This window comes from Sardina pilchardus, chromosome 1, assembly GCF_963854185.1.
Source record: "Sardina pilchardus chromosome 1, fSarPil1.1, whole genome shotgun sequence".
NCBI classification, from domain to species: domain Eukaryota; kingdom Metazoa; phylum Chordata; class Actinopteri; order Clupeiformes; family Clupeidae; genus Sardina; species Sardina pilchardus.
Genome location: NC_084994.1, coordinates 21,976,334 through 21,999,549, shown reverse-complemented (window position 1 = coordinate 21,999,549; position 23,216 = coordinate 21,976,334). Strand labels below are relative to the sequence as shown.

Sequence of the window (23,216 nt, the reverse complement as noted above, 5' to 3'; positions counted from 1 at the left end):
TGTTCATAAAATCATGCGACATGCACTACCTTGTCTGTGGACATCGTTATTGGGTGGATAAACAAATAGCGTGCGTGCAACAGAGAAAAGGTGCTTTAGTGTTGCTTTAAAGAAGGGATGTTGACTAATGCAAAATCCTCACAAACACACCCACACACACACACATGCAATATTAGTGGTTCAGCCACATCCTCTGTACATACAAGGGTTCACAACATCACAGTTCCAGAGAAAGGAAGAGATAAGTGTGGTCAGGGATGACGAAGGAGAGAAAAAAAGATTGTATAATGTGTGACGCCCCCGCTTTGCCGTGCCATAAGGTGTTACGCCTCTCCCTCCCTCTGCCTGTAGGGTGTTCTTGAGCACTAGCTATATGGTTGATGTTTGTGCTTTGACCTATAGGGGGAGCTGCAGGTCTGTTCTGTATCTGATCTGAGGGGCGTGGCTCCGGGTAGATGGCCGGCAGAATATAGTCAGCGTCCGGAGGCCTCATTCTCTCTCTCTGTCCTGGACTGGTGCTGACGTTGCTGGGAGCTGGAGGCTATCCTATTGCCTTCTCTTTATGCACTACACATACACATTACTGATGTGCATGACACTTTATTTTATCTTGCATTGCTCTCCATTTACTGACTTCTGTATATTTGTAAATAAATTAAAACGTATTGTTTAAATCGTTACCGACAGTGTCAGACTCCTTATGTCCCTTTCTCTTGTGGCTCAAGGTGTCTGTGACAAACGCCATCATCAGCCTGATGATAAAGGTTTGAATGATTCAGAGTTCAGAACCTTCAGGAGTCAAACAGTGTACCGTGTACAGTAGTATGTTGATATGGATGTACACTGTAATATAAGCACTGAAGTGATATTAACAATGATTTTGTTTTTGTGTCCAACCTGCTTTTACATCCTACAGTAAATCATTCATTCCTAAATGAATGATAGTAGAAAGAAATGACATAGTGTGTTGTCTGCTGGTTAAACAAGTGTATGACATGAAGTCGAAGCCTCAAAAATTAAAAACAAATGCTCCCTCTAACATGTCTACTGTTGTGTGATCCTTCAACATTGCGGACATTTATTCATTGGAATTGTATGACTAGAAAGCTTCAAATGAATTAAAAAATATAATTGTGTTACCAACATACATTGGCCGGGTTTCCCAAAATCGTTAAGAAGCTCTTAAGTCCTAGGAACTTCTTAGGAGCGTTCTTAGAACATTCTTACAACGCTCCTAAGAAGTTCTTAGCACTTAAGAGCTTCTTAACAATTTTGGGAAACCCGGCCATTATATTTTCATTTTAGCTTAAAGTGTCTTTTTCAGGTTAACAGTTATGGTCTGTTTCAGAGGCTTGGTGTTAAAAACAAAAAAGTTTCACCACAACCTGACATGTTCCCTTTTCTCTCACATCACTGATCAAAGGATAATGAGCGAGCAGAGACAGAGTGGGCAAAACAGACAGTGTATAGTGGGCTGAGCTGATGAACCCAGATGCAACAGAGGAGAGGCAAGCAATTCGATTTGATATTGAGAGATTTAAATATCAACAACCTTTTGTCAGAATCAATTTTTTTTTTTATCTGAAGTGAAATCATGTTTTATTTCATTACATACTGTATGATGATGTGTGATTGCATCACCAACTGGAAACACACAAACACGCACACACACACACACACACACACACACACACACGCACGAACGCACGTACGCACGTACGCACACACAGACACACACACAGACACACACACACACACACACACACACACACACACACACACACACACACACACAATTTGCTGAATAGTAATTATTTAAAATTGAATAAGTTAAAGATGACTAGTTTAAAGTTGACCCGGAGATCTGGAACCAAAACCAGGTAATAAAACGCTCTACTACTGTGTATCTAATATACTGTAGCCTGTGCTATTTTACAGTGGCCATCAGGAATAGAGATACTATTTGTGCATTGATGTTTTTTTTGCATACATTATGATGTCCTCTGCTGGTCAAGTGGAAGCCTCCAAAATAACTGCCTCTAACATGTCTAAAGCTGTGTGTCTCTTCAGCATTACTGGCATGTATTCGTTGGAATTGTTGTACGGATAGAATAAATACATTATGAATGATTGTGTAGTGGTGGACATTAATGGTTTTACCTTAAAGTGTCTGCCACGTCTATTCCTTTTCAGGGCATCCTCAGATGTCTGACTCAGGTGTCAGACTCAGAAAAACCTCTGTTATCCTCAGACAAACCTGCCTCAGTATTACTGTAGAAAAACCTCTATCATCTCTGTCATCTGAGGTAGTTTTGTCTGAAGATGACAGAGGTTGTTTCTGATGCATTGGCAGTTTTGTCTGAAGATGACAGAGGTTGTTTCTGATGCTCAGGCAGTTTTGTCTGAAGATGACAGAGGTTTTTCTGACACTGAAGCAATTTTGTCACAAGATGACATGATGATGATGTTTCTCTGAGTCTGACACCTGAGTCTGAAGATGTCCTGAAATGATCACCGTACTGGACGTACAGGTCAGTCTTTGTGTTATTGAGACAGCGGTGGCGACCAGCTTCCTCTCTGCGTTCAGATACATTTTCACTTCCTTTCCACTTCCGCACTTGGTGTCACTGAGGTTAGTTAAAACCACAAGCTAAAGAGGCAGAAAGAAAGAGGCGGGATGAGGGGACAGGGGGTTTCCCTAGAGACAAAAATGTTATGTTATGTTATTTTTTTTACGATATTAAAATATGTAAGCATACCTCTTGGGTTATATGTGTTAATGTTGATTTCATGAGCGATCATTAACTTCCTGCTGATCAGGCATCTGCCGTGTTGTTGTTATGCAAATGTTGTGAAAATCCCAATTAACAAGTCACAAATGTTGTCATTGCGCTTGCAAATTAAATTTACAAGTGAGGAATCTTGACTTTGCATTTGCAAATCATTTGTGTGGATCATGGTCCATGTGTATACAAATAATATATTGAGACAAAAATCAGTCCATAATATACAGGATGTCCTGAAGTTTCATGATGGGGTTCAGTTGCTAGGACCCAAATAACTGTCTCAATCCATCACACCTCTTGCGGAAAGATGCTAAACAGAATTTGCTGACAGCAGGATGAAAAAACACACGTTTTGCTTGTGGGTTATATTTATCTATAGACCGTGGAGATAGTCATGTTCCTATATTGTGTTCAGATATACTTTCACTTCCTGTCAGTGGTCATACATTTTTCTTTTGTTGGCCAAAACACAAACAGATAGCGTTAAAGCAATCAATTCGTGTAGTGTGAAATGGCAATGACATCACAGAGGTTCAAATAGGTCCAGAATGCAATTCATTATCAATGTTTATCTGCAAATATGTTTCATAAAGACCTTAGGTCTTTTTTTTTTTTTTTTGTATTTGCTGAAATTAGGAACCGGGATCTCAGTCTTGCATAATGCAAGAATGCATGCTTGCTAATAACCTCTCTTTGACATTCCTGTGTCTAGGTTTGAAAAACAAAACAGCTCATTCATTCTTAATCACTGCCAGTTATCAAGAAAAATTACTGTCATTCATAATTAAACACTGGATGGAAAAAAAGTTATTTTTTGGTAATGATGACTGACACAAAGTGTGTTACAGGATATTAAACTTATGAGCAATATGGTCATAACATGAGAATACAACAATGTGTTCCAACTAGAAAACGTAATTTCGAGGAAATTACCAGTGCATGCAAAAGCAAGACATAAGACAAAATGTGAAACAAACTTAAATTTACAAACCGAACCAATACGTGATTGGACTTTTACTCTCTGAAGCTTGACTTTTCCACCTCTGAGTGTGAGTGCGTGTGAGTGTGCGTGCGTGCGTGTGTGTGTGTGTGTGAGTGGATGTAAGTGGATGTAAGGAGCATGGCTTTCTATGATGCAGTGAAATGGGGGAGTTAGGTTAGAATGTTGTGGAGTGCATGGAGAAGTGTGGTATATGAAGTGCTGCAGTCAGGTGTATGAGTGAATGGGTAGACAGAGAGAGCTGATAATGCCGGTTCAATTTAACTGGCTGTCAATTAAACTTGATAGGGCCTTGAGCAGCTGGCACTTGACACAGGTGCAAATCAGCTTAATCAGCAGTGCAGTGCGATAGACCTCTGAAGTTCGCCTACAAAAAAGCTTGCCATATATGGGCAGTTGGCTTCAATTAACTCCCGGATCTCCTTATATGGGCAAGCATAGCAGCTTCAGAGGTCTATGAAAAGTCAATGGGGAAACATATTTTGCTAATATCTCAAAAAGTATCAAGTTTACAGAACTAAAATATACATAGACTTAGTCTTATTTTCAAGACCTACGTAACAAAGTTTGAACCAAGTTTCTACGTTAAACGGTTGAAGCGAAATAGGACCTGGTTAGGAGAATAATAATAAATATAGCCGCAAGCGGCGATGGCGGGCCCGAGCACCTGCGGTGCGGAGACCTGTGACATTTCGGAATCTAACAAAGCAACATGTGCGTGTTGGTGGGCATGTGCATGAGCAACACACATGCCCACCAAATTTGGTCAATTTTCCTGAATGTATGTGTCAACCACAACAGACAACACGCTAGGTGGCGCTATAGAGTCCCTAAGCCACACCCTAGGCCAGAGCTCTATCTCTGACTATCGATAGCAATAACGCACAAGCCCACCAAATTTGGTTCATTTTCGTGAATGTGTGTGTAAACCACAACACACAATGCGCTAGGTGGCGCTATACAGTCCATAAGACACCCTTGGCCAGATCGTGTCTCTGAATAGCTATAGCAATAACACAAATGCTTACCAAATTTGGTTCATTTTCGTGAATGTATGTGTCAATCACAACAGACAATGCACTAGGTGGCGCTATAGAGTCCCTAAGCCACACCCTCAGCCAGAGCTCTGTCTCTGAATAGCGATGGCAATAACACATGTGCCCACCAAATTTGGTTCATTTTCGTGAATGTATGTTTCAACCACAACAGACAACGCACTAGGTGGCGCTATAGAGTCCCTAAGCCACACCCTAGGCCAAAGCTCTGTCTCTGACTAGCGATAGCAATAACACATAAGTCCACCAAATTTGGTTCATTTTCGTGAATGTTTGTGTCAACCACAACAGATAACGTGCTACTAGGTGGCGCTATAGAGTCCCTAAGCCACACCTTAGGCCAGAGCTCTGTCTCTGACTAGTGATAGCAATAAGACATAAGTCCACCAAATTTGGTTCATTTTCGTGAATGTTTGTGTCAACCACAACAGATAATGTGCTACTAGGTGGTGCTATAGAGTCCCGAAGCCACACCTTAGGCCAGAGCTCTGTCCCTGACTAGCAGATGCAATTCCATGTGTAGCTGCCAAATTACATACAATTCCTAACCTTTTTTCTGCCTATAACACCAACTTCCTGTTTCATAATAAGACGCCATAATTCAAACCTTCGCCATTTCGATATGCTTCGAAAATTCAAAAATCTGTTCGCAATTCCTCTCGGGCAACCCCTCAAGATCATTTTACTGCTCATATGACATGATTTCGATAAACCGTCTAGGAGAAGTGTTTCAAAATACATGATGTGCAAAAATCATAATCATAATCATAACTCAAATTTGTTTAAGATTCACTATGTAGTGTAAATGTAAAACTTGTTCAGAATAATACAACACACATGTCCACCAAATTTGGTTCATTTCCGTGAATGTATGTGTCAACCACAACAGACAGCGCGGTAGGTGGCGCTATAGAGTCCCTGAGCCACACCCTAGGCCAGGGCTCTGTCTCTGAGTATCAAATGCAATTCTACATATGCCTGCCAAATTACAAGAGTTTTGGTTTATGCCAAGTTGGTGAAACGGCCAAACGGGCTAAGAGGAAGAGAGAATAATAATAATAATAATAATAATCTGAGCAAAAACAATAGGGCCTTGCACCTACGGTGCAGCCACTTTCAGTGGCCGCACCTCGGTGCTCGGGCCCTAACTAGAAAACGTAATTTCGAGGAAATTACCAGTGCATGCAAAAGCAAGACATAAGATAAAATGTGAAACAAACTTAAATTTACAAACAGGTGTGGACAGAGGAAGGTGAGGGAAGGGGGGGGGGGGCAGTGTGATGTATGTGGCTTAGGGACAGAGGTGGAAAAGTCCAACCAACCAGCTGATTCTAAGTAGTACAACTCTTCAGCCAGGCAGAGCAGCTAATTGGTGAGATCACCTGTGTTTAAGTGCACAGATAGAACCAATACGTGATTGGACTTTTACTCTCTGAAGCTTGACTTTTCCACCTCTGAGTGTGAGTGCATGTGAGTGTGCGTGCGCGCGTGTGTGTGTGCGTGCGTGCGTGCGTGCGTGCGTGCGTGCGAGTTAGGTTAAGGTGAGAATGTTGTGGAGTGCATGGAGAAGTGTGGTATATATGAAGTGCTGCAGTCAGGTGTGTGTGTGTGTGTGTATGAGTGCATGGGTAGACAGAGAGAGCTGATAATGCAGGTTCAATTTAACTGGCTGTCAATTAAACTTGATAGGGCCTTGAGCATCTGGCCCTTGACACAGGTGCAAATCAGCTTAATCAGCAGTGCAGTGCGATAGACCTCTGAAGTTCGCCTACAAAAAAGCTTGCCATATATGGGCAGTTGGCTTCAATTAACTCCCGGATCTCCTTATATGGGCAGAGGGCAGCTTCAGAGGTCTATGAAAAGTCAATGGGGAAAAATATTTTGCTAATATTTCAAAAAGTATCAAGTTTACAGAACTGAAATATACATACAATTAGTCTTATTTTCAAGACCTACGTAACAAAGTTTGAACCAAGTTTCTACGTTAAACGGTTGAAGCGAATTAGGACCTGGTTAGGAGAATAACTAGAAATGCAATTCCAAGGAATTACCAGTGCATGAAAATGCAAAAATAGATAGATAATGTAGATATGGTTACTAAGGTGTAGCTAGGGTAAACATGGTGGTTGCATAGTTTACAGAGAGTTGATAGTGTGAAGGTAGACAGTTTAAAGATGAAACATTCCAGTTCTAACTTAACTAATGATTTCTATTCATGTTAAAATGTTAACTATGGTAACAATGATAACCAGGTTGATTGGTTAACTTAGCTTTCATGCAGTAATGGTAAAAATGTTAACTATGCTAACTATGCTCACAGTGTTAACCAGGTTGATTAGCTAACTTAGCTAATGATTTCTAGCAGTTATGCTAAAAATGCTAACTATGCTAGCAATGCTAACTATGGTAACAATGCTAACTTAAACTAACAATGCTAACCAGGTTGATTAGCTAACTTAACTGATGATTTCTAACAATAATGTTAAAAATGCTAACTATGCTAACAATGCTAAAATTGCTAACAATGCTAACCAGGTTGATCAGCTAACTTAGTTAGATGTTTTTTTTTTGCAGTTATGTTAAAAATGCTAACTATGCTAACAATGTTAACTATGCTAACCATGCTAACTAGCTAGCTTGCTAGTGAGGACTTTTATTTTGAAACATTTATTGCTAGGGTATCTATGGTGGCCACTATCAGGAAACAAGAAGTTACTGCAGTATAATCATGTTGGTTGCTATGGAAAAGGTCATAAACGCTTAATTTTAATGGTTGCTATGTTGGTTGCTGGTGCCAGGTTTTGTGTAGTTGACTGGAGGCATAGTTGATAACTGACAGTTGGAATGGTTGAACAGTTAAATAGTTGAGTAGTTACAATGGTTAAATGATTTAATAGTGTATTATAGCAGTGAGGACCTTTATTTTGAAACATTTGTGGACAGAGGAAGTAGTGAAACAGGATCTGTAGTCTTAATGAGATTGTATGCTTAAAGCCTGAGACAGAAGGTGCCTCTCATAGCGTTTACGCGTCCTCTCTCGCTCCTCACTGATCTACATAAAGAATGATGGAGCGGCAACAATGGGATAGTCTAGCCCTTCTTCTATCTTTCTTTATGTAGATCATTGAGGATCGAGGTTGTATGTAGATAGTCTAATTAATGTTGATAGATAGAATGTTTAATGGATGTTGATAGGCAGATTGTTTAATAGATATTGATTGACAGTTTAATGGGTGGATGAGTGAATGGTCTGAAGAAGATGAATGGATAGAAGGTTGGATGGAATGTGCCTTATATTCTTGTTAAGAGAGACACTGATACAGCTCTCTGAGAGTAGTTGACACAGGTGTAATCAATTTAACTGGCTAGTCTTAAGAGAGCCAGAGTACTCTTAAAGCCTGAGACAGAGTAAATAATTTAAAAGTTGAATGTAGATAGTCTAATTAATGTTGATAGACAGAGAGTTTAATGGATGTTGATAGACAGATTGTTTAATAGATGTTGATAGACAGTTTAATGGGTGGATGAGTGAATGGTCTGAAGAAGATGAATGGATAGAATGTTGGATGGAATGTGCCTTATATTCTTGTAGAATGGAGAGACACAGCTCTCTACTGAGAGTAGTGGATACAGATACAGGTGTAATCAATTTAACTGGCTAGTCTTAAGAGAGCCAGCCTGAGACAGAGTAGATTGTTTAAAAGTTCAATGTAGAGCGTCTAATTGATGTTGTTGATAGGCAGACTGTTTAGAATGGGTGGATGAGTGAATGGTTTGAAGAAGATGAATGGATATAAAGTTGGATGGAATTAGGAGGACTTATTTTGATACTGTTGTGCGCAGAGGATACAGGGGAACAGAATATGTAGTCTTCAGAGAGGAGCCTGAGAGAAACTGACAGTTGGTGCCCAGGTGGCTGACCAGCTGGGGTAACATTCTAATTGCTGCCGTGATGTCATAATGAGCAATGTTAAGTCTATGGGGAAATTGTTAATAGTTTTTATCTAATAGTTCAAAAAGTATAAAAGTGACAAAGTTGAAAAGTCATAGCACACCTGTCCTAAGTAAGACCTACGTAACAAAGTTTGAATGAAGTTTCTACGTTAAATGGTTCAAGCTCAATTGCGTGCGTTAGAAGAAGAAGTGGAATAATAAAAAGCCTAGGAAGAACAGTACAGTGCATTTTCATGCACTGTAATAATAAGAAGAAGTAGAAGAAGATGCCTAGGGAGAACAGAACAGTGCATTTGCATGCACTGTAATAAGAAGAAGATGCCCAGGAAGAACAGAACAGTGCATTTGCATGCACTGTAATAACATGAAACAATCACATCAGGAGGGTTATAAAAATATGCCGTTTTATTATTTACAAAAACCAATGCTCAACAGTCAACACGTACTGTAGGTCAACACAGAAAACACAAAACTATTTTGTGAAAAATGTTAAAAGTAGAAATATCAAAATTGTATAATATTTTTTTGTCAAGTGGTGAATGTTGATTCGCAATGAGTAGTAAACAATTGAAACGAACAAAAGAAACTAAGGAATGCTACTACTACTACTAATAATAACAACAATAATAGCTCCGTTTTTGGTGTAAGGGTGACCACACAATAGAATGGCTTAATCCACCTAGCTAATCAAATTCAAAGGGTGCTTCGTGTAGGAAGTTAGTTTGTTAGTTAGTTCGATTTCACATAGCTCAGGTTTGAATAACTCATAGTTCAAAGTTGTATATTTTGAATAGATGTTGTTCTAATGCTAGTTAGTTCTGAACAAATTACAGGATTCAAAGCGACATATAAATTGAATTCCCTTGGTTCGTGTTGGGGTTCAGATCCTGGTAAAGTTCTCGGCTGAAATGAGGAGTGTGGCGAACAAAGTCTCTCTGGGGAAGATTGGCAGTCCTTGTCTGAGAGGCAGATACATCATCGTACTCATAATCAACAGTCTCCTGAAAGAAAGAAAAACTCCATGAAAAAGGCGCTTTCCAATGTTATTTATTTCAATTCAATAGAATTAAGATAGTGATTGCTTACATGTTTGTGTGTATTTCCACTCACCTTTATAGTCCTTGCTGTATTTGTGAACATTGCACTGCCTGGCAAGTCAGGAGCTGTCAAGACAGTCAGAATGCAGGTTACTCAGTCTGATCATAAACTTTTCACCAATAAAAAAGCCTCATCACTGAATCAGCATGTAACCTAGATTAGTTTTCGCTTGAATTTAACATTCCACAGGAGCATCTGGTAATAAACATAATCCAAAGTGTTGATGGACTCTTATTTATTGAATAAAGCAAAACAGCACAAGTACTGATAAGCAAGACGATGGTTATAATGGACATCATCCCAACTCAAGCATATTGTGTGAAATGTGAAACAGTCTTAAAGTGCTGCTATCATTACTTCACCACAGCATTATTTTTTAATGTTGAAATCATAATTCAAATCATATTTGACTCCTAGGCTTGGCAAAATGTCTCCATAATCATTAACCTTTTAAGATACGTATAGGTAAGGCAGTCAATAGGTGAGTAAATGCTGGATCTCTCTTTTTTTTATTGGATACTTTTGTTGAAAGGCACTCACTTGAATGCATTTGAACGACAGAAAAACTAAATATGCTATGAGTGTTTTATTTTTATTTTATTTTTTACCGACAGTATTCAGTGACCTTGATCAATGGAGCTCTATGGGAGCTCTAAAGAATAATGGAGCGGCAACAATAGGATAGTCTATCCAGTGTTGAACAAGCTGAAGGACTGAGGAAGGAAGGAAGGAAGGGAAGATAGATAAAAAGATGAATGAGAGGGGCCCTATGTAAAAAAAATCAAGGTATCATGGGAGCTAGGACTAATGTGGATATCAGATGACCTCACCTCGTTCAGACGTCTTCTTGTATTTGACCACCAGGAGGCCTGTGGCCAAGAGCAGCAGCATCACAACTGGGACCAACACCCAGGTGACTGAGATGGTGTCTGATTCAGAGACTGTGGCACTTGAGTCTAAACAGAGCAGACAATGGAAAAGACAGATGAGACATTCAGTCAGAGAGGGTTAAAGCGGAGCGAGAGGCGCAAACGTTCGATCATTTCCGCGTTCTGTCTTCACGAGGGGGAGGGGGGCTAAATCCCCCTTTAAGCAGACCTGCTAACATTCAAACTGAACAGCTTGCCGATCTGACAGAGATCGATATCCCACTATGACGTCTTTGCAACACGCCTCTTTAAGCAAACAGGAACTGTTCGAATTTTGCTTCCATAGAGATGCATTACGTTGCTCTATCTTGTCAGTAATGAAGGATCTTTGATTCAGTGTACACTGAAGGATCTAGCCGTGACCTCTGTACAATGTGAAAACTTAAATGTTTTGATTATTTCATTCTCTCATTCTCTCTCTCTCTCTCTCTCTCTCTCTCATTGTCTCATATAGAGAGATGGAATATAATGTGCTGCATTCATTAGGACCATTTATTGCTAGTAAGAAATGCACTCACATTTTTTGACGGTTAACTGAATGGCTGCCGTAAACTCGGGTCCTCTGTCAGGAAAGTCCACACACCAGTATATCCCAGAATCCTCTGCTCGTAGGTTGTAGATGCTCACAATGAGGACTTTCTCAGCTGCACTGTCCTCATAAGATAATCTGTTCTCCAGCGCCCCTTGCTCCAAACACTCCCCAGGATCACGTCCTCTGCAGAAATGCGGGAGATACCCTGAACTTCTAGCAGTTTGGTACTTGCAGGGTATTTTAGTGTTGTGTCCCTCAAAGTTGCTCACGTTAATCACTGGCAATTACATTTAAAAAAACAACAGCAAAAAAAAAACATGACTTATTATTATAAAACATGCACCATTGACCATTTACAATTGCAAATTACATGCACAATTGTCATTGACATCCAACGTACAGGCTTTCACTATCAGTGGCCATTCAGGGAAAACCCCAACGTCAAGTATTCCAAACATATATTTCCCAGAATCCTCTGCTTCAAGTCCTCTGATGGTCAGTGTAAGCTCCTTGGTTCTGGCATAGTCATAAAGGGAATACTTCTCTTTATTGGTCCTGGTCTGGCCATTTTGAATGTAAATGAGACTGGTGAGGCATCCTTCTCTTTGGAGGTACTTTCCCTTGTTCTCATATCCAGATCCATACAGTAGTTTCATCTCTACTTTTCCTCCGATGTATCCAGTTATGGGGATGGCTGTAATTAAAAAAAAAAAAAAAAATGTATTGTAAGCACGAACCATAAAGAATACTGGCTTAATGAATAATGGCTTGAATACCCATCAAATGAACAATGCATATGGAGAAAAAAAAAGAAAAAAAAGCAGCATCAACAAGGCAGCCAGCTTCATTCATCTATGTTTCTTTGAATTAGGCACACACCACATACAGATGTCTCAACTCAATAGTGCTCGACCCCCTCCACACTTGAAGGCGCTATAAGAAATGTTGGGTAACATCACATCAGTTGACATTCAATCAAAACAGAGAACTCGCTCACTACTCCCTCCCCCTCCCTCCTGTGCAATTCTGTTAAACACGCTGTTTTTTGCCGTTTCTGGTGCCTGAACTATCCACAGATACGGTAGCCGTATGTTATCTTGTTATTTCGAGATCATATCTCGTTATTTTAAGATAATATCTCATTATTTCGAGATAATACATATATGTTATGGTTATGGTTATGGTTATTTAGCAGACGCCTTTGTCCAAAGCGACATACAAATAAATAGCAATACAAATTAAATTAACAGTGAACAATTACAAAATAGGGAGAATAGCAATATTATCAATAAAACAATCATTTAAGCACTAACCTAATGAGAAATAAAAACAATGAAATGAGAATAGCAATCAAATAAGTTACTCAGATGATTATATAATAACAATAACTATAGCATGGTATGGCTAAATTTAAGGACAATAGCAGAATAAATGTCAAATTCTAACAATGGACAAATTATAACAAAACAATACTATTATACTATTATACAAACCATAACACATAACAAACGCTCAAAAGACTAAGTGCATATTAAACAAATATGCCTTAAGACCCCTCTTAAAAGATCCAAAACTGTTGCTGGAACGGAGAGCACTGGGCAACTCATTCCACCAACACGGAACCACTGAAGAATAGGATCTACAATTTGACCTAGCATGTATGGTTAGTCGACATAACAGACGCTCCTCAGAAGATCGCAATGGGCGGTTGGGAATGTACATCTTGATCAAAGAACTGAAGTAGCTAGGAGCAGATCCAGTCAGTGTCCTATAGGCCAGAGTGAGAGATTTAAATTTAATTCTGGCTACTATAGGGAGCCAGTGGAGAGTAAAATAAATTAATAAATAAATACAAATAAAAAAAAAATCTTCTAAATTTTTTTTTTTTCTTCAGATATTATCTCATTATTTTGAGAAATTATCTCGTAATTGCCCTCATCCCTGTCCCCCACATGTACCCTGGTCCTGTGTGCTAGCCATCTGACCTTACTTCTGCTACCAGTTCTGCACACAGTGGGTGCCTCTTAACTCTCTCCTCGATCCTCCAGGCTCGTTCCCACTGATCTAGAACTAACACTGGATAGACTATTCCATTGGTGCTGCCCCATCATTCTTTATTTAGATCGTTAGGAACGATGGACCGAGGAAGGAAGGGAGGATGTATAAAAGACTAAATGAGAGGCACCCTTTGACTCTTAAAAGCTTCCTCCCTCACATCCCCAAAAGGAAACAGTTAACAAAACATTACAGAATACATCACTTGGATCAGTACAAAATCAAGGTAAACATAATAAACATGTCTAAAAATTGGAAATGATTATAGCTCCATGCATTTTCCATTTTTAATGGACGTAATTACAATGATTATTTAGAACACAAAATAACACAAAATTATTGCTGATTTGCTTCACATCTGAACGGTACAGTATATGATGAATTCATCACACTTAGCACACTTACCCCAAAATTTTATTTTTTCAGTGGTGGTCAGCTTCCCATTTGACTCCCAAATGCACCAGTACTCTCCTGTGTCGCTGTCAGAGATCGGATTGATGACAATGTGCCCTTGGTCAGCCATTGTGTATCTGGTGCCATGAGGGTTCCCCTGTGCCTTTGTGGAAATGATAACATTACATTTGTTACCATCGGTGCGTTTGCAGAGGCGAAACAGGACAGTGCTTAGTTGTGGTGGCGGGGTACAGTAGATGTTTGTGCTTTCCCCTATATAGCCGGTCCTCACTGCTACTTCACACCAACCTACTATAGAGAAACACAAACAGTTTGATTACAAATTGATGAACTGAGAATGTATTCATGATTAATAATACATGCATGCCAAGTGTATACAGATACAGGAGACTATTGATTCCCGCAGGGCAATTCAGTTCCTACAGTCCACCCTACACATATACACAGTCAATCAATCACACACAGCTTAACACACATAACAGAGAGGTAGCATTGTGTATTGTTATATGTTAAATTAATAACTATCTCTATTTAGAAAAAAATACATGCAACAGTTTTAAGACCTCATTTGATGTGTGATATGATCATTAGTGTGCACGATATACATTGATTAACATTGGCATTGATAAGGAAAACATGCAAGGTGGCTTAACACTTTTGCCCATAATTGTCCCACTATTTGTATCCCCCAAATTTCACCATGTCTTGCAAGTATTATCTTATATTCTTGCATTAGAGATTCTTCCCCCATATATAATAGCATGCACTGTATACAATAATATAAAAAGACAACAGCTTTACCTGGGATCAGGAGGAAGATGATTGTCACAAACAGAGCCATTTTAAGTTTTCAGGTCTGTGAGAGTCAGAACTTGAGTCAAGTCAAGTGTTATTGCCAGTGTGTCTAGTTGTTTTTTAAGTTTTCTGTTGCCTAGCGTGCTTCCCCTTCCTCTCTCGTCCCACATACACACTCCATGAATGTCTGGAGAGAGTGTGTGTGTGTGTGTGTGTGTGTGTGTGTGTTAGAGAGAGAGAGAGAGAGAGAGAGAGAGAGAGAGAGAGAGAGACAGAGAGAGAGAGAGTATTTATTATGACCACCGTGCAGCAAAGCAGCAGTCATATAGGTTAAGTATTTATTTTCTTTTTCTTTTTTTTTTGTGCGAGCCAAATTTCCGTCAAGGATACCCGGGAGACTGAATAACCGGGGTGCGCGAAACTTGGTGGGCATGTAGCCCCAAATGGATAGCATGTAGCCATTGTTTTTCGTTTTGATCCCATGTAAGCTATCAATGGTATCACTGGCTGTTCCCTCATAAGCCACACAATAATTTTTGAGTCCTACATAAAACTAAATCTCCAGAGGGAATACATGTTTCAAAGTTTTAAATAACAATAAAGAGAGAACACAATTGTATGTCAGTGTGAAAGAATGGGCTAATCATCATAAGTTGTAAGAAATATGGCATCGTACAGACAAGTTATGATGAATACCATTTAAGGAATGTATTTTTATTATATTAATCTTGCTGGCAAATGCTCTAACTTGTAAGTCAAGCTTATCTTAAATTAAGTCAAATGATTTCACAAGACAGTGCTACAGTAGGTAAGTCTCTTCATAGTCTTTATTGTCCTATAGGATATTCTTCCATTCCATAAAAGATAGCAGCATTTGATGTTAACAAATGAAATCTAGACCTCCTCCCTCCTCATCGCAGTGCAAGCAAAAGTGGACCGTGTAGACAACATAAACACAAAATAATAGAACTTCTTTTTTTTCATCTTGCTGTAAGATTGGTAAGGCTTGATTATTAATTGTATTGATGTGATTTTATTAGATAGGCAGTAAGTACAGTGTTTCCAAGTGCAAGGAACTTAAAAAGACAAAAGGGCTTAGGGCGCTCAGGAATCTATAAATTAGTACTCAGGTGCTCTTCTGCTACGGGTGAGGTGAGAATCCAAAAGCAAAAAAAGGGTTAGCAGCTAGGCACTCCTAGATTTTTTAAATATAAAAAGCCTTTCATGGTTCATGGCAAGTAGTTTCAAAAGCACATGACCTACATGTTGCGGCCATATTGGCCTTCATCAGGGCATGAACTTGGAACTTGCAAGGAACTTGTGGGGGAAAGCAGCTTCCTCTCTCTCCGGCAGACACTTTCATGTCCTCTTTCTGAACATGCGACATGCTGACACCTCAAGCTGGAAGAAGGGGGATGTGTTTGCGTGTTCTTGAATTGCCCCGGGGGAGAGAGAGAGAGAGAGAGAGAGAGAGAGAGAGAGTGTGTATGTGTTTCGGGTTGGTGTTTCTTGAGAGAGCACTTGATATTCATTTGTTTGGCTGAAATCCTCTATAGCAACACATATGAGCACACAATTTGGGTGTTGCTGTAATGCATTTATTCAAAAAGACCCCATATTTGTAAGAAGAAATAAATGAATGTGATTCAATGAACCAAAAGTATGTCAACCAGATTTACCATATTGGTATAGAATATGACTGCAGCTATTTGCTGTATAGTCTCTCTACAGACAATTAACTTGCAGCAATGTGTGTGCAGGCAATCCAAAAGTAAATGTGGAGAGTTCATATTCAGTTATAACTTGTTTATGATGTTTGTAGATCTTTAGAGACTAGAGAAAATAAGGAAAATATGTTTGGCAAGTTTTAGCTGGCCACTCTCTTCAGATGTAAATATATTTATCAGAAAACATATACAGTATATCATTTGATTTTTATTCACAACAACAGAATCCCTCTGTCAAGGTACGGCTACATCGGCGAGAGAACAAGCATCTCCTGCTCTGGTACGATTGGTCATTTTCTGAAACTTAACTTGCGTTTTTGTGGTGGGTCTTATACAGTACTTTGTTGTATTGTCCAAATTGTGGTTAGCTATGTCGGGCACTTTAACGGGAGTTCCATCGGCTGGGTCACGGAATCACCGTCAGGTAGGGCGGAATGTCTTCCACCATGTCGGAATTCTGGTACATGTCATCGGAACTGAGTCTGTCGATTCTTCGGGGAGGTATTGGGGGGTCGACTGAAGTCCTACCACTGACTTGTACATCATCGTTCTCATAATCAACAGCCTCCTGTTTCTCCTGAAATGTGTTTTAAGAGAAACAAAGTGAGGTGAGAAAAGAGGGCAGGGGAGGGCTTTTTTGACAGAGAACGAAGGAGATTTTAGGAGAAACAGGTGAGATCTGAAGCTGAAATGTTTCTTGCGCCATTTTTATTCCTGCAACAGCTATCAGCTTTGAAACAAAACAAACAAACAAACAAAAAAAAAAAATCATCAGGATGAAATACATTTTAAGTTTGGGAGAGGAAAAAAAATATTCCATATTCAGATTGTTTTAAGATCAATGGCAATTCTGTTTTAAATGCCCAACTTGAAGTCTGTGTGTGTTTGTTGCTTATTTGTTTAAGCTGTTTATATTTCTCACCTGTTTATTTCCTGCTGTGTTCATGTCCATCTGAACATCTGAGGTAGATGCTACAAGGCATTTACAGTAATTTTCTGTGTATTACCCGTAATGTGAATAAGCCAGACAGTGTTTTATGCAAGTTAAAAGAAACAAAACCATATTAATACCATACAAAATGCTCCTGTGTATTAACTTCATAGCTGTAGAAATTTAGCAAAATCAATGTTTAAGCTGCGGCTAATAATTTGGAAATTACGGTAGAACACAATTAAGATACTCATGGAGCACAATAAAATGAACATTTTCACAACTTCCTTGCACCTTGATCAATAATGGTCCTTCAGCTAAATTCAGCATGTGTGGAAAAGCAGTTTAATGTAGGAATCACACTCTTCCCGTGCAGAACTTATTTCATTTGCACATACATTCGAAAAAGCAATATTAAAGGCTGATCTACACATTTTTCATCACATGAACTCACCTCGTTCACATGTCTTCTTGTATTTGACCACCAGGAGGCCTATGGCCAACAGCAGCAGCATCACAATAGGGACCAACACCCAGGTGACTGACTTTGTGTCTGACTCAGACACTGTTGCACTTGAGTCTAAACGTAGCAGACAGTGGAAAAGACAAACGAGACATTCAGTGGCCCATGACCTATACAGTACATTGTGAAGACTTCAGTTTTTTATTACTCTCGAAAGTATAACTCAAAAATCGTAGGATGTATATACTGTATAAAGTATACACCACACATACACACACACACACACACACACACACACACACACACACACACACACACACACACACACACACACACACACACACACACACACTGATATTTGTTGGACTGATGACTTATTTGCTAGCAATTGAATCACTGACCTTTCTTGACAGTTAGCTGAACAGCTGAAGTGAACTCTGCTCCACTGTTGCCAATCATCTCTACACACCAGTATATCCCAGCGTCCTCTTCGGTGAGGTTAGAGATGGTGACGGTGAAGACTTGGTCAGCAGCATTGTCCCGCAAAAAGAACCTGCCTACTCCTGCCAGCAGCCCTTGCTCCAAACACTCTACTGGATATTTTCCTCTGCAAAAGTGTTTACTCCTCTTGTTACTTCTTGTTCTCTGATACTTGCAGGATATAGTAACGGAGCGACCGTCTGTGTAGCTCACCACAGTCACTGCCAATGATAAGAAGGAGATTGCCACACAGTCAGACTCTGCTTAGAATGCAACAATATAAGACTATGAACCCTAATTGGAATGAATGACACAGTGCAAAAGCTTATGTTTAACTGAAACTAAATTAATAACTGAGCAAAACCAATTTGCTAGGGTAACACCATGGGCTAAGACATTTATCACAATAATGGATGAGTCAGCATATTGCCCCCTACATGCCACGCTGAATAGCTGAGGCCCATGCACATACACTTGGCTTGTTGCTGTAGACTTGGTACGTTGCCCTCCATTTCAATTAAAGCGCTCTGATAGATTACAGAAATGACATGGATGCAAGCATGGCTATGGTATTGCGATGAAACATCCAACATACGGCCTTTAACTGCCAGTGGCCAGTGAATATAGTGCCCAGCAGTCTCCATTCCAAAAGAGTATGTCCCAGAATCCTCTGCTTGCAGCCCTCTGATAGTCGCGGTGAGTTTCCTCGCCGTGGTGTCGTCGCGGAGGGAGAACTTCTCGCTGTCGGCTCTGGTCTGGCTGCGTTGCGTTTGGATGAGGAGGGTGTGGAAGGAGGTTTCTAGTCCTGGTCTGGAGAGGTACTTTGCCTTCTGCTCATATCCCTGACTGTACAAGAACTCAATCTCTGCCGCCCCTCCCATGTATCCAGTTAGTGGCATAGCTGTGTGTGAGTGTGTGTGTGTGTGTGTGTGTGTATGTGTGTGTGTGAGGGACAGAGAGAGAGAGAGAGAGAGAGAGAGAGAGAGAGAGAGAGAGAGAGAGAGAGAGAGAGAGAGAGAGAACAATGCTTAGGCAATATTGTTAAATGCAGAGTCGTGGCAAAAGCACACTGAACTTGAGAGAAAGGCGAGAGAGTTTTTGGTTTGGAAAACAACAATGGAAGCCGCTAACAACTGAATATAACATGTGATTTATTGCATGACAAAGTGAAAACACGGCAATACCATACACAGTTTTTTAGAAGAAAAAAAAACGGCTGCTTATTTCTCAAGATAATATTCAGTATTTCAAATGAATTCAGTTTTTTTTTTCATGCTCACCCGAAAAGTCCACTTTATCAAAGTAGACAAATTTCGCAGATTCAAAAACTCCACACCAGTACTCCCCGGTGTCACTGTCAGACACAGACGTGATGATAACCGTGATAACTCTATACTGTTGGTTATCATGTATGAAGAATCTGCTCTGAGGTTTGACTGCTGTGTTAGTGGAGGCTATGATCACAATGCCGGTATCATCGCGTTTGCACAGGTGTTTTGGCATCATGCTGAACTGTGGTTCGTAGCGCCAGTAGATGTTCTTCGTTCCTCCCAGATAGCCAGCTTTTAAATCTGCTTCACACCAATCTGCCATATAGTGACAGAAATACAGTAGTTGATTTAACAAGGACTAAGCACATTCCGTCCCCTTAGAATTATAGGGTTCTAAATGCATGCGGAGTAGTTGTGAGCTATTCAGGTTCAAAGTTTTAGAATTCCATAGAATTGTAGGCCTATTGATAAGTGGAATGACTCTTTAGATATAATGTCCAAAAACTTTAAGGAACACAGTCAACAGCTCAATAAGTCAACAGCTCAATTTTGAAAAAATATCAGATACTGTAGAACCTATTCTAGCTAGAAAAGCACTCAGAGAGCGCAGACCTCCGCCTGTATTGTTCTTCCTAGGTTGCCATACATTTGAACCTAAATTATTCAGATTGCCACCACGTGGCCATACCATGCCATTACACCACTAAGCCAAACTGTACATCCATATTCAGAAAGAAATGTAACATTTTGGCAGTTGTGTTTTACATGTATTCAATGTGTACATGTAGCATATCATACAATAATATGTAACTTTGGTTCTGTGGTGTCAAAACAAAACTAAACCAATCATTTTCCATTGAATTGACAAACATCTACATTTGTACAGATTAAAAAATTAAATTATTTTACCTGAGATCAGTAGGAAGATTGACAATAACAGAATCATCTTGACTTTCTCTTTAGATATGGTCTGTTCAAAGAGGTTTGCATAAGTCTAGTCTGATCTTTTAAAAAATATATATGTATAAAAAGAAGTGTAAGCTAAGGTCGCAATGGTTCACTAATTGACGGTCTGCTGCTTTTTGTGTCTTTAAGTTTGACTTCTTCCTCTTTCACTCTCCTCCCACTGTACACACATCGAAAAGATTTTATCGTGTACTTCTGACCAACTTTACAAAATAGATATTATATAAATAAATAAATAAAAGCCTGACATTACCCAGCGTCTAAATATTTATGACTTGACTTAATTATACATCTCCTTAGTGTGATGAGCTTTAGATTATGGCTGTCTTAATACTCAAGACATGACTTTGTCACATTCAGAACTTGCGAACCTGAGGAGTGATGATATGTTACAGTTCTTTTTTTTTTTTTTAATTTCTAAGTCACTAAAATGAAAAGCATTAGACTGGGTAAACCGATCTGCAGGCGATTCGGATTTTGCCATGCAACTCCAAAGATTTGTCTATCCTGCTTCCTGTCCATGTTTGCTGGAACCAATCACAAACGGACTTATCCACCAGGCGCACCCAGATTGATGGTCTGACTGGTTGAAGGACTATCCAAAGTGAGTCATTTGAACTATGCCCATTGATCATGTGTTGTGCATCTAGAAATACAGTGCAGACTCCCCAGACTAATGTTCAATCTGAAAAGATTGATCTTAGTATGGTGATAGTCAGGCTAGAAATGCATGGCACACAGAGGGCAAAGTCTCCAAATGTCTAAACACATTTCCTGCCTTACACACATTTTGCAATTCAAAATGCCACTTTTTAAAAGTTCTCTCCATAAGACACAACAATCTCACATAAAGTCACATATTTGCCATTTCAAAACATTGCCATTTAAAATGACACTACAATTTGAACTATTGTAGTATTATGGCAAATGCTAATGAGATGAGAGTGCTTTTCATTATATCCAACAGTGAGTAATTGGATAGACAAATATATTTATCTAACCAATATGACTGAAGTGTGTGTCATTCGGTGCAAATGTTTGATTTTGATAACGGCGTATGTAGTTTTGGTGCAGTGCTTCATTTTGCAGGTATTTTGCTGTTTGGGTGTGTGGTCCTGTGCAGTGCTAAGTATTTCGATAAAACCAGTTTGCAAAAAACTATAATGAGCTTCTCACATCAATAACATGCTCACACGTCTCGAATCGATCATTCTTTTGGCAAAACCCATTTACAGTTTTGAATTTTAAAACACAATTTGCAGATCTCAAAACTCTGAACACTCTCATGCAATAAAGCACATTGCATTGTGATGCCCTTTGTGATGCACAAAGGCAACCACAAGAATCAGAAGCTGAAGATGATTTGGAGGGAACTTGACCAGAGAGCGTTAAAGCGGAGCGAGAGGCGCAAACATTCGATCATTTCCGTGTTCTGTCTTCGCGAAGGGGGAGGGGGGCAAATCCCCCTTTAAGCAGACCTGTTAACGTTCGAACTGAACTGCTTGCCAATCTGACAGAAATCGATATCCCACTATGACGTCTTTGCGACACGCCTCTTTAAGCAGACATGAACTGTTCGAATTTTGCTTCCATAGAGATGCAGTACATTGCTCTATCTTGTTAATATTCAAGGATCTTTGACTTGACCGTGTGGACCAGAGTGGAGAAACGTGTTGCATTGTGATGCCCTTTGTTATGCATAATGCCTGGTAACCACAAGAATCAGAAGCCGAAGACGGAACTTGACCGTGTGGGCCAGAGTGGAGGCCAGCAGGAGACTGGCAGTTTCCGCTCTGCAGCGGCCAGATACTTTCATGTCCTCTTTCTGGACACACTGAAGTGAGCTGAAACCACAAGCTGCAGAGAGGGTGAAGGGGAGAGAGGGAGAGAGAGAGAGAGAGAGAGAGAGAGAGAGAGAGAGAGAGAGAGGAGAGGAGAGGAGAAAGAGAAAGGGTCAGAGAGCAGAATCAAAGGGCTGGACTGAAGAGTCTTTGCGTGCAGGAAGGCACCACACTGGGAAATATTGACTCTGTCCTGTGGCAAAAAAAAATAAATAGAATAAAAAACGTCAGAAGATGCAGGTGGAGTCTTTTTCATTAAGACTCCCCCATCCACAATAGGTCTATAGATATGTTCAAGACAGTCTACCCCATCTGTCCCACAAAACTCAATTCTCAGAACCAAATTCTCAGTTGCCTGCATTTTTTTTTTCAATTTAATTTATTTCGGCAAAATCTGCAACAGTTTTCACAATTGCATAGGTTCATCATTAGCATGCAATAAGACACATGTTGCATTGTGATGCACTTTGTAATGCACAATGGAAACCACAAATGGCAAAAGGTGAACACAATATAAGCTATAGATAATATAAGTTCAGACTGTAAACAGGTCACTGAATAGTGCAGGTTCATATCAGCAATGGACAGTAACCTTTTGTGATTGCAGTTAACACAGTTTTTGAAACCTTTTACCCTTTTCTCCAAAATGTAAACATAAAACCCCCATTATCAATAATTTATGCTTACTGGCTTTACAGTAAATGTTCAATCCACTGAGTTATGAAATCTTTTTATTTGTTTTGTTTTTGGATGCAAAATGCCTTTACTGTACTTTAAAAAAAAAAAATTACAATTTCTCCTGTAGCTATATGAGCTGCTCTGAACATTGTTTTTCTTTTTTTTGCGCAGAGTCTAATGACTGCTCAGTTCAGTAGCAGAAATTCAACAGAAGGAAATGGCGCCATCACCAGGTAGCTGA

General features: G+C 39.6%; 2 protein-coding genes across 2 annotated transcripts; both read right to left on the bottom strand.

Moving 5' to 3' along the window:
• Positions 1–9,191: 9,191 nt before the first annotated feature.
• On the bottom strand, positions 9,192–14,753 carry LOC134069950 (polymeric immunoglobulin receptor-like). The gene is made up of 7 exons (XM_062526151.1): positions 14,625–14,753; positions 13,815–14,114; positions 11,755–12,048; positions 11,341–11,631; positions 10,724–10,849; positions 9,906–9,958; positions 9,192–9,796 (listed from the first exon to the last, which is right to left on the bottom strand). Exons 1-7 carry the CDS (start codon positions 14,662–14,664, stop codon positions 9,632–9,634), a joined length of 1,269 nt encoding a protein of 422 aa, XP_062382135.1. The 5' UTR covers positions 14,665–14,753; the 3' UTR covers positions 9,192–9,631.
• Positions 14,754–16,235: 1,482 nt separating this feature from the next.
• On the bottom strand, positions 16,236–20,538 carry LOC134069868 (polymeric immunoglobulin receptor-like). Its single transcript, XM_062526035.1, has 7 exons — positions 20,400–20,538; positions 19,500–19,805; positions 18,815–19,120; positions 18,141–18,440; positions 17,731–17,856; positions 17,268–17,341; positions 16,236–16,922 (listed from the first exon to the last, which is right to left on the bottom strand). The coding sequence occupies exons 1-7, from the start codon at positions 20,434–20,436 to the stop codon at positions 16,752–16,754; spliced, it is 1,320 nt and encodes a 439-aa protein (XP_062382019.1). The 5' UTR covers positions 20,437–20,538; the 3' UTR covers positions 16,236–16,751.
• Between the last annotated feature and the right edge of the window lie 2,678 nt (positions 20,539–23,216).

Bases quoted from the DNA above. Each gene is read 5' to 3' on its own strand.
- LOC134069950 (XM_062526151.1), bottom strand. From the start codon at position 14,664: ATGGCTCTGTTTGTGACAATCATCTTCCTCCTGATCCCAG. The intron at 11,632-11,754 runs GTACGTTGGATG...TGTAATTGCCAG, and splicing joins GCCACTGATAGTGAAAGCCT to TGATTAACGTGAGCAACTTT. The intron at 10,850-11,340 runs GTGAGTGCATTT...TGCTCTGTTTAG, and splicing joins TCAGTTAACCGTCAAAAAAT to ACTCAAGTGCCACAGTCTCT.
- LOC134069868 (XM_062526035.1), bottom strand. From the start codon at position 20,436: ATGATTCTGTTATTGTCAATCTTCCTACTGATCTCAG. The intron at 19,121-19,499 runs GTGAGCATGAAA...ACTCACACACAG, and splicing joins TGATAAAGTGGACTTTTCGG to CTATGCCACTAACTGGATAC. The intron at 16,923-17,267 runs GTGAGAAATATA...AACACATTTCAG, and splicing joins ACACAGCAGGAAATAAACAG to GAGAAACAGGAGGCTGTTGA.